We start from the raw sequence: 17,211 nt of genomic DNA, 5'->3' as shown, positions 1-17,211 counted from the left end.
TGAAGGGGTAGAGTGGAGTGGTTAGAGGGATGAAGGGGTAGAGTGGAGGGGTGAAGGGGTTAGAGTGGAGTGGTTAGAGGGATGAAGGGGGTAGAGTGGAGGGGTGAAGGAGGTAGAGTGGAGTGGTTAGAGGGATGAAGGGGGTAGAGTGGAGGGGTGAAGGAGGTTAGAGTGGAGTGGTTAGAGGGATGAAGGGGGTAGAGTGGAGGGGTGAAGGGGTTAGAGTGGAGTGGTTAGAGGGATGAAGGGGGTAGAGTGGAGGGGGAAGGAGGTAGAGTGGAGGGGTGGTTGGAGGAGGGATGGAGGGGTGAGGAGGTAGAGTGGAGGGGTGAAGGAGGTAGAGTGGAGGGGTGGGAGGAGGTGGTTAAGGAGGGATGGAGGGGTGAGGGGTAGAGTGGAGGGGTGAAGGAGGTAGAGTGGAGTGGTTAGAGGGATGAAGGGGGTAGAGTGGAGTGGTTAGAGGGATGAAGGGGGTAGAGTGGAGGGGTGAAGGAGGTAGAGTGGAGTGGTTAGAGGATGAAGGGGTAGAGTGGAGGGTGAAGGGGTTAGAGTGGAGTGGTTAGAGGGATGAAGGGGGTAGAGTGGAGGGGTGAAGGAGGTAGAGTGGAGTGGTTAGAGGGATGAAGGGGGTAGAGTGGAGGGGTGAAGGGGTTAGAGTGGAGGGTTAGAGGGATGAAGGGGGTAGAGTGGAGGGGTGAAGGAGGTAGAGTGGAGGGTTAGTGAAGGGGTAGGTGGAGGGGTAGGGGTTAGAGTGGAGGGTTAGAGGATGAAGGGGTAGAGTGGAGGGGTGAAGGGGTTAGAGTGGAGGGTTAGAGGGATGAAGGGGTAGAGTGGAGGGTGAAGGGGTTAGAGTGGAGTGGTTAGAGGGATGAAGGGGGTAGAGTGGAGGGGTGAAGGAGGTTAGAGTGGAGTGGTTAGAGGGATGAAGGGGGTAGAGTGGAGGGGTGAAGGGGTTAGAAGGGTTAGGGGATGAAGGGGGTAGAGTGGAGTGGTTAGAGGGATGAAGGGGTAGAGTGGAGGGGTGAAGGAGGTAGAGTGGAGTGGTTAGAGGGATGAAGGGGGTAGAGTGGAGGGGTGAAGGGGTTAGAGTGGAGTGGTTAGAGGGATGAAGGGGGTAGAGTGGAGGGGTGAAGGAGGTAGAGTGGAGTGGTTAGAGGGATGAAGGGGGTAGAGTGGAGGGGTGAAGGGGTTAGAGTGGAGTGGTTAGAGGGATGAAGGGGGTAGAGTGGAGGGGTGAAGGAGGTAGAGTGGAGTGGTTAGAGGGATGAAGGGGGTAGAGTGGAGGGGTGAAGGGGTTAGAGTGGAGTGGTTAGAGGGATGAAGGGGGTAGAGTGGAGGGGTGAAGGGGTTAGAGTGGAGTGGTTAGAGGGATGAAGGGGGTAGAGTGGAGGGGTGAAGGAGGTAGAGTGGAGGGGATGAAGGGGGTAGAGTGGAGGGGTGAAGGGGTTAGAGTGGAGGGGATGAAGGGGGTAGAGTGGAGGGGTGAAGGGGTTAAGGGAGTGGTTAGAGGGATGAAGGGGGTAGAGTGGAGGGGGAAGGAGGTAGAGTGGAGGGGTGAAGGAGGTAGAGTGGAGGAGGTAGAGTGGAGGGGTGAAGGAGGTAGAGTGGAGGGGTGAAGGAGGTAGAGTGGAGGGGTGAAGGAGGTAGAGTGGAGGGTTAGAAGGATGAAGGGGTGAAGAGTGGAGGGTTAGAGGGATGAAGGGGTTAGAGTGGAGTGGTTAGAGGGATGAAGGGGGTAGAGTGGAGGGGTGAAGGAGGTAGAGTGGAGTGGTTAGAGGGATGAAGGGGGTAGAGTGGAGGGGTGAAGGAGGTAGAGTGGAGTGGTTAGAGGGATGAAGGGGGTAGAGTGGAGGGGTGAAGGAGGTAGAGTGGAGTGGTTAGAGGGATGAAGGGGGTAGAGTGGAGGGGTGAAGGGGTTAGAGTGGAGTGGTTAGAGGGATGAAGGGGGTAGAGTGGAGGGGTGAAGGAGGTAGAGTGGAGTGGTTAGAGGGATGAAGGGGGTAGAGTGGAGGGGTGAAGGGGTTAGAGTGGAGTGGTTAGAGGGATGAAGGGGGTAGAGTGGAGGGGTGAAGGGGTTAGAGTGGAGTGGTTAGAGGGATGAAGGGGGTAGAGTGGAGGGGGGAAGGAGGTAGAGTGGAGGGGTGAAGGAGGTAGAGTGGAGGAGGTAGAGTGGAGGGGTGAAGGAGGTAGAGTGGAGGGGTGAAGGAGGTAGAGTGGAGGGGTGAAGGAGGTAGAGTGGAGGGGTGAAGGAGGTAGAGTGGAGGGGTGAAGGAGGTAGAGTGGAGGGGTGAAGGGGGTAGAGTGGAGGGATGAAGGAGGTAGAGTGGAGGGGTGAAGGAGGTAGAGTGGAGGGGTGAAGGAGGTAGAGTGGAGGGGTGAAGGAGGTAGTGTGGAGGGGTGAAGGGGGTAGAGTGAAGGAGGTAGAGTGGAGGGGTGAAGGGGGTGGAGTGGAGGGGTGAAGGGGGTAGAGTGGAGGGGTGAAGGGGGTAGAGTGGAGGGGTGAAGGGGGTAGAGTGGAGGGGTGAAGGGGATAGAGTGGAGGGGTGAAGGGGTTAGAGTGGAGGGGTGAAGTGGGTAGAGTGGAGGGGGTAGAGTGGAGGGGTTAGAGTGGAGGGGTTAGAGTATAGGGGTGGAGGGGTTAGAGTGTAGGGAGTCATAGCAACGGCACCCTACTGGTTTGCAGTCGTCATAGCAACTATCAGCTACCCACACACACACACACATCCAAACACAGACCAATGCCCCCCATTGACACACAAACACACCCTTTAGGCAGACCCCACCCCCTTTCCCCTAATACACAAACACTCCCCCAGGCAGACAACACATCTCACTCCACTTTTGTACTCAGTGATACGGGACCTGTCAAGTTCTCTCTCTCTCGCTATCTCTCTCACACAAACACACACTCTCTCTGTCTCTCTCTCTCCATCTGTCTCTCTCCCTCTCTCTCTCTCTCGCTATCTCTCTCACACAAACACACACTCTCTCTCTCTCTCTCTCTCTCTCTCTCTCTCTCTCTCTCTCCATCTGTCTCTCTCCCTCTCTCTCTCGCTATCTCTCTCACACAAACACACACTCTCTCTGTCTCTCTCTCTCTCTCTCTCCATCTGTCTCTCTCCCTCTCTCTCGCTATCTCTCTCACACAAACACACACTCTCTCTGTCTCTCTCTCTCTCTCTCTCTCTCTCTCTCTCTCTCCATCTCTCTCTCCCTCTCTCTCTCGCTATCTCTCTCACACAAACACACACTCTCTCTCTGTCTCTCTCTCTCTCTCTCTCTCTCTTTGACTCCCACCTGTTATACATGTCCCACGTCATCCACAGAACAACAGACAGAGCAGGATGTCATCTCCTATTGATAACACAGACCACTGTCCTCTACCCTCACAATACAGACAGCTAGTCATTATTCTAGTTGGAGATGGTTTGAAACCCTGTGGAGAGTTGTTGCACATACATTATAATAGGACTTTATAGGCTGTTTTTGAGATGGGAGTCATTCAACAATAACTGTCCATACTTTCACAATACAATACCCACTGGGCACAGACATCAGTTCAATATTTATTTTTTATTTGCATTTGGTTGAGTTGTCAGCTAACGTGAAATCAACTAAAATTGTTACCCTGTTATTGGATTTTCATTAAATTGGGTGGGAAAAAATACAGGAAATTCCTGAGTTGATGACTTTTTGCACTTATGACACATACACACACACACACATACACACACACACACACACACACACACACACACATACACACACACATACACACACACACTCACACACACAAGCTTCTAACTTTTGTCCAAACCAAGCAGTGTCTGTTGTGAACACTTCTAAGTTGATAAAGGGAGAAGGGAAGACGTGGGCTTGTCAAGGGAAACAAATGTCTCTATACCTGTTTGTGTGTCCTTAATCTACACAGCCATTTTGATGTCTTAAAGAGAGCCGATACAGTGGTTAGGTGCCAAATGGCACCCTATTCCATACATAGTGCACTACTTTTGAACAGAGCCCATTGAACAGAGCCCTATTGGCCCTGGTCAAAAATAGTGCACTAGATAGGGAATAGGATGCCATTTTTTGGACGCTAAATGAATTGCAGCACGTCTCTTATTCAAGGACTCTTTGGTTTGTGTTTTTTTATTTATTCCGACGTGCTGTGTGTGCTTGGATTGCCATGGGTTACCAGGCTAGACATATGAAGCAATGTGAGCTAGAGAGTGTGAGGGCTCAAGAAGTTCCTGTCAATAGGACTTAATTGTAATCCTGTCTAGTTGGTCTATTTCTGTGGCCCACTGACAAGATATCTTAAGGTTGGTATGTCTGGCATTAGGCAATATTTATTCCATGTCTTTCACAAATGTAGGTGCATTGTAAAAGATCATTCTTGCTTTGGCTCGTATGTACAAGAGGTCAGGAGTTAATGGGCTGAGGTCACTTCCTGTTGTTATATACAGTAGCTACTGTGTCTGTCCAAGAAAATAGCTCTCCCTCTTTCTCTTTCTGTCTCTCTTCCTCCCTTTTCCTCTTTCTCCCTATCTCTCTTCCCCTGTCTCTGTCTCACTGCCTCTCTCTCTCTTCCTTTTTCTCCCTCTCTGTAACTCTCCCTCCTCTCATCTGTGCTCTGTGAGACCCTCTAGATGCCCACCCTTTGTCTTGTCAAATCTAATGCCTGAGTTTCTCTCCTCCCTTTTCCCCGTCTCTCTCCCTCTCTTCCAGGATTGCCAAATTAACTATCACTTCCTAAAGGTATCTCTCCTCTGCTCTTCTCCTCTTCTCCTCTCCTCCCTTCCTCTGTCTCCTTTCCTTTCCTCGCCTCTGTTCCTCTTTTGTCTTCCTCTTTTTGTCTTCCTCCTTTGTGTCCAATCACTCGCTTTCTCACTCTCTTCCGCTCTGATCATTTGTACGTGGTTTAAGGCTACTGCAAATAGATCCAGTTTACTAACAATTTGTTCTGTGTGGGGTTGGAATTAGCGCCAGAACAAGAGCCATCAGATAGCAGGAATTGCTCTCATAAATCATTGTCTGGAGCTGTAAAAAGCCTTGTATTTTGTTGAGAAAAGCTATCAAGCTGGAAGGGAAATGTGACTGAAAATTGTCCTACAATAAATGTTAATATTGCTTGTCTTTATATAAATATTATCCACTACAAATATAGTGTTTATGGAACTATATACGTGCAGGTAGGCTACTTCCACAATAAAATAGGATAGCATGCCAATGCAAGATGCTGAAAATACAAGTGTCCTACAGGGCTACATCCTCATTATATCATCCAATAGGAAAACAGGCAATAACCTCTGTAGACCCCAAGGACAGAATTGTGTGTCGATAGATACATGTTTCAGTGCCTGTTCATTACAGGGACATTGCAGCCAACCCACCTCCCACATACACGACACACTCTGTTATTCTTCTTCTCGCTCCCTCCCCCTCTTAATTTTCTCGTCTACCAGGACACTTCTTTATTATTAATTTTTTGGTCATTTAGCAGGCGCTCTTATCCAGAGGTACTTACATTTTCATACTTCCCCCCCCCCTTCTGGTCCCCCACGGGAATCGAACCCACAACCCTGGCGTTGCAAGCGCCATGCTCTACCAACTGAGCCACATGGGGCCTATTCCTTCCTCAACTGGGTAGGGGGTGTCCATGGATACTGTAGTCAAAAAGGGGGGTGGGACTCCTCATTGGGTTATAACTGGTTGGAAGGAGATTGTTAGTAAATGTTTCCCGTACATGTCTGTCTGGCTACATTATAACGTTTGTCGTTCAGTCTGTCTGTGTATGTTGTCTGGTTGTCGTTCAGTCTGTCTGTGTATGTTGTCTGGTTGTCTTTCATCACTATCTGGTCATATTTTAATCTTCTTCCTCTGTGTATGTAGTCTGGTTGTTGTTCAGTCTGTCTGTGTATGTTGTCTGGTTGTCTTTCATCACTATCTGGTCATATTTTCATCTTCTTCCTCTGTGTATGTAGTCTGGTTGTTGTTCAGTCTGTCTGTGTATGTTGTCTTTCATCACTATCTGGTCATATTTTCATCTTCTTCCTCTGTGTATGTAGTCTGGTTGTCTTTCATCACTATCTGGTCATATTTTCATCTTCTTCCTCTGTGTATGTAGTCTGGTTGTCTTTCATCACTATCTGGTCATATTTTCATCTTCTTCCTCTGTGTATGTAGTCTGGTTGTCTTTCATCACTATCTGGTCATATTTTCATCTTCTTCCTCTGTGTATGTAGTCTGGTTGTCTTTCATCACTATCTGGTCATATTTTCATCTTCTTCCTCTGTGTATGTTGTCTGGTTGTCGTTCAGTCTGTCTGTGTATGTTGTCTGGTTGTCGTTCAGTCTGTCTGTGTATGTTGTCTGGTTATCTTTCATCACTATCTGGTCATATTTTCATCTTCTTCCTCTGTGTATGTAGTCTGGTTGTCGTTCAGTCTGTCTGTGTATGTTGTCTGGTTGTCGTTCAGTCTGTCTGTGTATGTTGTCTGGTTGTCGTTCAGTCTGTCTGTGTATGTTGTCTGGTTGTCGTTCAGTCTGTCTGTGTATGTTGTCTGGTTGTCTTTCATCACTATCTGGTCATATTTTCATCTTCTTCCTCTGTGTATGTAGTCTGGTTGTCGTTCAGTCTGCCTGTGTATGTTGTCTGGTTGTCATTCAGTCTGTCTGTGTATGTAGTCTGGTTGTCTTTCATCACTATCTGGTCATATTTTCATCTTCTTCCTCTGTGTATGTAGTCTGGTTGTTGTTCAGTCTGTCTGTGTATGTTGTCTGGTTGTCTTTCATCACTATCTGGTCATATTTTCATCTTCTTCCTCTGTGTATGTTGTCTGGTTGTCGTTCAGTCTGTCTGTGTATGTTGTCTGGTTGTTGTTCAGTCTGTCTGTGTATGTTGTCTTTCATCACTATCTGGTCATATTTTCATCTTCTTCCTTTATTTTTGGATGCTTGGTCTGTACAGGGGTGGAAGTTAAGCTGTGTGCCTACAGCAATGAGAGGTCAAAACAAAGATGGACAGCACAGTTAGTTAGGCCCGTCTCCATTTGTTCAGTGTTGATTTTATAGGGCCATAACGTGGCTTTTACTATATCTTTATAGACACAAGCATTTCGTTGAACCCAGCTTCTAAACTGTGTACGCGACCAATAAACTTTGATTTGATGAGTTGAATTCTATCACGTTGCTCATCGCATATCCACAAGAGGGCAGTAAATCAAGCCAGGTTTTAAAATGCATTGCATGTAGGTGCAGTCAATCGAATACAGAACAATTTACAGTGCATTCAGAAGGTATTCAGACCCCTTCCCTTTTTCCACATTTTATTACGTTTACAGCCTTATTTTCCTCATCAATCTACATACAGTAGCCCATAATGAAACGTAATAAGAAAGCTATAATTGGCGTTTTCCCTCAAGTTGTCTCCACCAGTTACCACTAGATGCCACCATAGCACTTCATTGTAAAACCAGTATGAGCGACTGTGCTCCTGAGATAAAATATCTGTGTTGTCAATGCGTTAGTGTTATGAGAGACTGTGCTCCTGGGATAAAATGTGTCTGTGTTGTCATAGTGATATGAGTGACTGTGCTCCTGAGATAAAATATCTGTGTTGTCAATGTGTTAGTGTTATGAGAGACTGTGCTCCTGGGATAAAATGTGTCTGTTATGAGTGACTGTGCTCCTGAGATGCAATGTGTCTGTTATGAGCGACTGCTCCCGAGATAAAATGTGTCTGTGTTGTCATAGTGTTATGAGAGACTGTGCTCCTGGGATAAAATGTGTCTGTTATGAGTGACTGTGCTCCTGGGATAAAATGTGTCTGTTATGAGTGACTGTGCTCCTGAGATACAATGTGTCTGTTATGAGTGACTGTGCTCCTGGGATACAATGTGTCTGTTATGAGTGACTGTGCTCCTGGGATACAATGTGTCTGTTATGAGTGACTGTGCTCCTGGGATACAATGTGTCTGTTATGAGTGACTGTGCTCCTGAGATACAATGTGTCTGTTATGAGTGACTGTGCTCCTGAGATACAATGTGTCTGTTATGAGTGACTGTGCTCCTGGGATACAATGTGTCTGTTATGAGTGACTGTGCTCCTGAGATACAATGTGTCTGTTATGAGTGACTGTGCTCCTGGGATACAATGTGTCTGTTATGAGTGACTGTGCTCCTGGGATACAATGTGTCTGTTATGAGTGACTGTGCTCCTGAGATACAATGTGTCTGTTATGAGTGACTGTGCTCCTGAGATACAATGTGTCTGTTATGAGTGACTGTGCTCCTGAGATACAATGTGTCTGTTATGAGTGACTGTGCTCCTGAGATACAATGTGTCTGTTATGAGTGACTGTGCTCCTGAGATACAATGTGTCTGTTATGAGTGACTGTGCTCCTGAGATACAATGTGTCTGTTATGAGTGACTGTGCTCCTGAGATACAATGTGTCTGTTATGAGTGACTGTGCTCCTGAGATACAATGTGTCTGTTATGAGTGACTGTGCTCCTGAGATACAATGTGTCTGTTATGAGTGACTGTGCTCCTGAGATACAATGTGTCTGTTATGAGTGACTGTGCTCCTGACATAAAGCATGTCTGTATGGTAGTGCTTCTGAAAGTATGGCTGTGTCTCAGCTGTCAGCCGTTCTCCGTTCACCTCTCCCCTGCTGTGGTTGCAGGCAAAGGACAAAGCCAACCAAGTTCAGGTGCGTCTGAGAGGAAGTAAGGCCGCTTTTGCGAGTCTCTTCTCCTCGTTGGCTTCGCTTATAGGTGTGCTGTGGTCTGCATAGCCCAATCGTGTGCTGCCTATACCTTACAAGCTATTTCTAGGCCCCGCCCACTAAACAACCCCTAGCCACTGTAGCATAGACACCTGTCTGAATATGCCATCAGTGGAACGGTGTAAGCAATATAGTAAAGTCTTCACCTAGCCTATCAGAGGGCAGGGTGGAGCTATAACCTTTTGCATCTGCCTATCAAATCCTGTCAGATCTACATGAAGAGAAGAAGGTGAGGGGCCAGGAATTATCTGGACTTGTATGCAGACGCATACATTAACCAAACTAAATCCGCCTGACCAATTTATTACACCTCGTCTAGCCATGAACAACCAAGGGGAAACAGCAGTAGATTGACACGGAGAACCTCACACACGTGAAGTGTCAATTTATTGGACAGATTCCAATGGGATCAAATGTCTTTGGTTCAGTTTATTTGTATTGTCGTATATTCTACATAAATGGGCTGCTTTATTGTTGTGTGTAGTTTGTAATGTGCGTGGCTGCCAGCCTGTCCAGTGTACTAGACAGACAAGATGAGCTGTAGTGTGGACCTGGTTTAACATGACTGTGCCAGCTGCTCGATTAGGCCCAGGCTCGTGTGTGTGTGTGTGTGTGTGTGTGTGTGTGTGTGTGTGTGTGTGTGTGTGTGTGTGTGTGTGTGTGTGTGTGTGTGTGTGTGTGTGTGTGTGTGTGTGTGTGTGTGTGTGTGTGTGTGTGTGTGTGTGCAAAAGAGAGACTTGACACCTGTGAGTAAGGGTGAAGAATGAGGATGACACCCAGGTCGTTGTGACACTGTCCCATGTTCCCACTGCCTGGAAAACAGAAGGAATATGCCTCTGGAGAAAATGGAGGTCGCAAGAGTGTGTGAAAATGGGTGTGTGTAGTGCATGTGTGTGTTCGAGGCCAGGAGAGTTTACCGTCTTGCTCTGATTCTAAACCAAGCATGACTTGACGAGCTTTGAAGCTTTGTAAGAGCATGTGGTGGACATACTGATGGAATGGCACGTTGACCAATGACAATGCATTATCACTGAGGGGTTTGACAGTAATTCATTCAAATGTCTTTAAATGAATTTCAACATTTTGACCGAAGGGTTTCTTGTGACTCCACAAAAATGAGTTATTTTACCGTAATAGGTTAGCATAATGACAGTCAGGAGTATTCAACATCTATACTGTCATTCAATATTTACTGTTTTATACCTTCTGTCTGTGTTCCATCTCCTCCAAAATGAATATATATTTTTTTAAATAATTTTTGAATTGTGTTACATTGTTACATAAGGCCGCACAGCAGTGTGTGTGGGTGCGTCGTGTGTGTGTGTGTGTGTGTGTGTGTGTCTCACGCCGTTCCCCTCTCCTCACCGAACATAGAAAGCCAAGCTGGGCCCTGGTACTAAGAAGGTGATTGCTCCATCAGATGACAGCAGGTCCAATCTGCCCTCTAACAACCTGGACTCTGTCAAACTCACCGACTTCAACTTCCTGGCCGTGCTGGGGAAAGGCAGCTTCGGCAAGGTGAGCCCAGGACTTGTTTTATTAAGGAGGTGAAGTGGTAGTTTCCCGGACACAGATTAAGCCTGGTCCTGGACAGAAAAGCACTTTCAATGAAGATTCTCCATTGATCTCGCTTTTTACTGTCCATCTGGCTTGTTCTGTGTTTGGGAAGCCGCCCCACGATGATTTGTCACAAGTTATTCTTATTGGCTTCTAAAATCAGCTACCCAACTTGTCATGTTGAATGTCCTGTGTACCACGGGGATGTTCTCCATCGGACGAATCTGAAATTGAGTAAGATCCAAGATCTATGTTGGTGTACGTGAGCAAAATCCAGGACTTGGCCACATCATCCATAATTACACAAAACAGAGTCGTAATAATGAATGAGTGCAATGTTTCGGTTTAGACGGTCCGTATCTCGATGTAGCACACGGTGAATAAATGAGTATGTCCACGCGTCAGTTGAGTAATAAGCATAGAGTAACAACAAAACACTTGCGTTAATAACATTACTATCCACGTTAAGCCGCCCTATTTAGAAGCCTTCTTTCTCACCTTTGACCTCTCAAGTACCTGTGTCGTAGGTGATTCTGGCAGAGATGAAGCCCACAGAGGAGCTGTACGCCATCAAGATCCTGAAGAAGGACGTGGTGATCCAAGATGATGATGTGGAGTGTACCATGATAGAGAAGAGAGTCCTGGCCCAGCAAGACAAACCACCCTTCCTCACCTCACTCCACTCCTGCTTCCAGACCGTGGTATGGAGACGACGGACACACGCATGCATAAGGGGATAAACACACACACGTACACACACGTGGACCTATGGGCATGCTCAAACACACAATTACTTGCTTTTTGCTGTCCATTGGTGATGCTGATGACGTTGCTCCCAATTCTCATAAGTGTGGTTATTGTGATGGGGTAGGGTTTGTGCCATTTACATGTGTCTGTGCAGGCCACACACACACAGACATGTGCCAACACACACACAAACACACACACACTATATACATATTATTTTTCTCTTACTCATCAAGCTCCTCTATGACACATACACCACACATGTATATACGCACATATACACCACACATGTATATACGCACATATACACCACACATGTATATACGCACATATACACCACACATGTATATACGCACATATACACCACACATGTATATACGCACATATACACCACACATGTATATACCCACATACACCACACATGTATATACACACATACACCACACATGTATATACCCACATACACCACACATGTATATACCCACATATACACCACACATGTATATACGCACATATACACCACACATGTATATACGCACATATACACCACACATGTATATACGCACATATACACCACACATGTATATACGCACATATACACCACACATGTATATACGCACATATACACCACACATGTATATACGCACATATACACCACACATGTATATACGCACATACACCACACATGTATATACGCACATACACCACACATGTATATACGCACATATACACCACACATGTATATACGCACATACACCACACATGTATATACCCACATACACCACACATGTATATACCCACATACACCACACATGTATATACCCACATACACCACACATGTATATACCCACATACACCACACATGTATATACCCACATATACACCACACATGTATATACGCACATATACACCACACATGTATATACGCACATATACACCACACATGTATATACGCACATATACACCACACATGTATATACGCACATATACACCACACATGTATATACGCACATATACACCACACATGTATATACGCACATACACCACACATGTATATACCCACATATACACCACACATGTATATACCCACATATACACCACACATGTATATACGCACATATACACCACACATATATATACGCACATACACCACACATGTATATACGCACATATACACCACACATGTATATACCCACATACACCACACATGTATATACGCACATATACACCACACATGTATATACGCACATATACACCACACATGTATATACGCACATACACCACACATGTATATACGCACATACACCACACATGTATATACGCACATATACACCACAGATGTATATACGCACATATACACCACACATGTATATACCCACATACACCACACATGTATATACCCACATATACACCACACATGTATATACCCACATATACACCACACATGTATATACCCACATACACCACACATGTATATACGCACATACACCACACATGTATATACGCACATATACACCACACATGTATATACCCACATACACCACACATGTATATACGCACATACACCACACATGTATATACGCACATATACACCACACATGTATATACCCACATATACACCACACATGTATATACCCACATACACCACACATGTATATACGCACATACACCACACATGTACATATGCACATATACACCACACATGTATATACACACATACACCACACATGTATATATCCACATATACACCACACATGTATATACGCACATATACACCACACATGTATATACGCACATATACACCACACATGTATATACGCACATATACACCACACATGTATATACGCACATATACACCACACATGTATATACGCACATATACACCACACATGTATATACGCACATATACACCACACATGTATATACGCACATATACACCACACATGTATATACGCACATATACACCACACATGTATATACGCACATATACACCACACATGTATATACGCACATATACACCACACATGTACATACGCACATATACACCACACATGTATATACGCACATATACACCACACATGTATATACCCACATATACACCACACATGTATATACGCACATATACACCACACATGTATATACGCACATATACACCACACATGTATATACCCACATATACACCACACATGTATATACGCACATATACACCACACATGTATATACGCACATATACACCACACATGTATATACGCACATACACCACACATGTATATACCCACATACACCACACATGTATATACCCACATACACCACACATGTATATACCCACATATACACCACACATGTATATACGCACATATACACCACACATGTATATACGCACATATACACCACACATGTATATACGCACATATACACCACACATGTATATACGCACATATACACCACACATGTATATACGCACATATACACCACACATGTATATACCCACATACACCACACATGTATATACCCACATACACCACACATGTATATACCCACATACACCACATGTATGTATACATACCCACATACACATACACACATGTATATACCCACATACACACCACACACGTATATATACCCACATACACACCACACACGTGTATATACCCACACACACACACCACACACGTGTATATACCCCCACACACACACACCACACACGTGTATATACCCCCACACACACACACCACACACGTGTATATACCCCACACACACACACCACACACGTGTATATACCCACACACACACACACACCACACACGTGTATATACCCACACACACCACACATGTATATACCCACATACACACCACACATGTATATACACACACACACACCACACACGTGTATATACCCACACACACACACCACACACGTGTATATACCCACACACACACACCACACACGTGTATATACCCACACACACACACCACACACGTGTATATACCCACACACACACACCACACACGTGTATATACCCACACACACACACCACACACGTGTATATACCCACACACCACACACGTGTATATACCCACACACCACACACGTGTATATACCCACACACACCACACACGTGTATATACCCACACACACACACACACGTGTATATACCCACACACACACCACACACGTGTATATACCCACACACACACCACACACGTGTATATACCCACACACACACACACACGTGTATATACCCACACACACACCACACACGTGTATATACCCACACACACACCACACACGTGTATATACCCACACACACGGTGGCCAATACACATACACACACACATCCCCAAAGTGGAAATCAAAAATTCGATGCATTTTTAAGTGAGGAGAAGTCCAAATCCTCTTCACAATAAGATGCTACTAACACTTTGAGGGTAATTGTTTAAGGAAACCATTTGCCTTGTCTGACAGGTTATTCCAAGCTTATGTTGAGCAAAGTGCATAAAATACCGTAAACCTTATTATAATCTTGCAGCGTGATTTATTTTCAAACTATTCAACAATGTGCGTTATGAGGAGGCGATAATTTAACTAGGGTTTAGTAAGCTGAGGAACACGTAAATAGTCGCCTCTTCAGAACGCACAATGTTGAAGAAAAGTTTCAAATTAAATCACACTTCCAGATAATAATTAAGCAATAAGGCCTGACGAGGTGTGGTATATGGCCAATATACAACGGCTAAGGGCTGTTCTTATGCACGACGCAATGCAGAGTGCCTGGATACATGTAATAGTGCCAGACATGCACACAAACATATACAGTTGGCATTGCTGTTATGACTTCAGTTCTCCTTTTATGTCCTTTGTTTTTTTAGTTTTCTGTTGGTTTTTTGTTGTTTTCTGTCTTTTTCTCTTTAGTTCATTTTCTTGGTAGTTGATGCATTTGGGGGTTCTTGTTGGTGGGGAATGGAATTAATTGTATTTTTTGTATTGATTCATTAATTATTTGTTCTTTTTTTGGGGGGGGGATCAGCTGTTGGGGATCTGTGGGGGGATCTTGGAGGGTTCGGGTTCATGTCTTCTGTCAACGTGCCCTTGAGCAGGGCATTAACCCTGGATGTGTGTGTCACTCTGAATGGGAGTCAGGTGGATGACTGGTGTGGTGTAGTTGTTGAGCAGCTTCACTGCAAGTATATTGTATGTTTCGGATATTCAATTAAAAAATAATAATACAAAATTTAAAAAAGTGCCTGGATACAGCACTTAGCCATGCTATATTGGCCATATACCACAAAACCCCCAAGGTGCCTTATTGCTATTATAAACTGGTTACCAATGTAATTAGACCAGTAAATGGTCATATTCTGTCATACCCGTGGTACATAATCTGATACATCATGTCTTTTAGCCAATCAGTATTCAGGGCTCGACCCACCCCGGTGTATAGTGAGGTGTATGTTAAGTTTTGCACTTTGAAAATGTCGCCCTGTGACTAGCGCAGGACAGAACGGTAAGAGGCTGTCTGAGGGATTTACTTCAGTTTGACAAGACATAATGGAGTTGTTGTTAATGTTGTTCTGCTTTCTATAGTACTTTCTATAGTACTACCGTATCCCCTATATGTGACTCAATACTACACAACAGCACAACACACAACAGCCTCACCACTGGGTCCTACTCACCACTGGGTCCTACAGTATAATGAAGAAAGCCTCTCTCTCTGTCTGACATGGCTGTTATCATGACACAGTATCTGACGGTAGAACAGATGCCAACATTATGAAAACCAATGTTATATGAAATGAAACAGCCCCATCTCTGTCTCCCCCTCTGCCCAGGACCGGCTGTACTTTGTCATGGAGTATGTGAATGGGGGAGACCTCATGTACCACATCCAACAAGCGGGCAAGTTCAAAGAGCCACAGGCAGTGTAAGTTCCCCTTTCCCCTCGCTTTCACCTTTTATACTGAACACCAATATAAACACAGCATGTAAAGTGTCCTGTGTTTCTGTTCCCGAGTGGCGCTGCGGTCTAAGGCACTGCATCTCAGTGCAAGAGGCGTCACTACAGTCCCTGGTTCGATTCCAGGCCGTATAACATCCGGCCGCGATTGGGAGTCCCATAGGTCGGCGCACAATGGGCCCAGTGTCGTCTGGGTTTGGCCCGGGGTAGGCCGTTATTGTAAATAAGAATTTGTTCTTAACTCACTTGCCTAGTTAAATAGCTGAAATTAAAGATCCCAGAGAGTTTTGTCATTTGTCTACCATAAGCCGTCTCCAACGTCGTTTTAGAGAATTTGGCAGTACATCCAACCGGCCTCACAACCGCAGACCACGTGTAACCATGGCAGCCCAGGATCTCCACAGCTGGCTCCTTCACCTGCGGGATCATCTGAGGAGGGGTGCCGAGGAGCATTTCTGTCTGTAATAAAGCCCTAATTCCAGTTGGCTGGGCCTGGCTCCCAAGTGGGTGGGCCTTATGTCCTCCAAGGCCCACCCATGGCTGCACCCCTGCCATCATGTGAAATCCATAGATTAGGGCCTAATGAATTTATTTAAATTGACGGATTTCCTTCTATGAACTGTAACTAAGTAAAATCTTAGAAATTGTTGCATGTTGCATTTATATTTTTGGTCAGGGGGAATACGTGTGTGTGTGTGTGTGTGTGTGTGTGTGTGTGTGTGTGTGTGTGTGTGTGTGTGTGTGTGTGTGTGTGTGTGTGTGTGTGTGTGTGTGTGTGTGTGTGTGTGTGTGTGTGTGTGTGTGTGTGTGTGTGTGTGTGTGTAAGAATGAATAAATCTATCAGATTGTACCCAGTCTAGCTGAAGCACATTACAGTCGTTTACAATCCTTCCTGTTGAAATGAATGGCTTCAGGGCTGCCTAACATGGAGCATGTCATTGCAGGTTCTATGCAGCAGAGATCTCTGTTGGCCTGTTCTTCCTGCACAAGAAAGGAATCATTTACAGGTGGGTCTTCTTCTAATGTATACCAATTGAGGCACTTTATCCCATTCTAGGATCAATGTTTACCGTACACTGTGTATTGTCAAACCAATAATTAATCAATTTAATAATATAAATGTAAGGAAGAAACAGGAGTGGTATAGAAAAGGCCCTAAA

The 17,211-nt window shown here is 45.1% G+C and overlaps 1 protein-coding gene and 1 non-coding gene across 3 annotated transcripts in view; one reads left to right on the top strand and one right to left on the bottom strand.

Annotated features, from left to right (window-relative positions):
• The window catches only part of LOC118371476 (protein kinase C alpha type), a 234,586-nt gene that overhangs the window by 175,747 nt on the left and 41,628 nt on the right, over positions 1–17,211 (top strand). The window contains exons 9-13 of one of the 2 annotated variants that reach the window (XM_052527508.1): positions 8,688–8,714; positions 10,164–10,307; positions 10,874–11,047; positions 15,927–16,018; positions 16,996–17,058. In XM_052527508.1, the coding sequence (XP_052383468.1) occupies positions 8,688–8,714; positions 10,164–10,307; positions 10,874–11,047; positions 15,927–16,018; positions 16,996–17,058 (500 nt within the window). The remainder of the gene's footprint in view (positions 1–8,687; positions 8,715–10,163; positions 10,308–10,873; positions 11,048–15,926; positions 16,019–16,995; positions 17,059–17,211) is intronic. The other variant, XM_052527509.1, reaches the window with a different exon arrangement.
• trnaa-ugc (transfer RNA alanine (anticodon UGC)) lies at positions 5,553–5,628 on the bottom strand. Its single transcript has one exon. It is a non-coding gene; the product is annotated as a tRNA-Ala (tRNA).

Source organism: Oncorhynchus keta, chromosome 10 (genome assembly GCF_023373465.1).
Source record: "Oncorhynchus keta strain PuntledgeMale-10-30-2019 chromosome 10, Oket_V2, whole genome shotgun sequence".
NCBI classification, from domain to species: Eukaryota; Metazoa; Chordata; class Actinopteri; order Salmoniformes; family Salmonidae; genus Oncorhynchus; species Oncorhynchus keta.
Note: the sequence above shows the minus strand (reverse complement) of the source record. Positions and strands in the feature narration are given on the sequence as shown.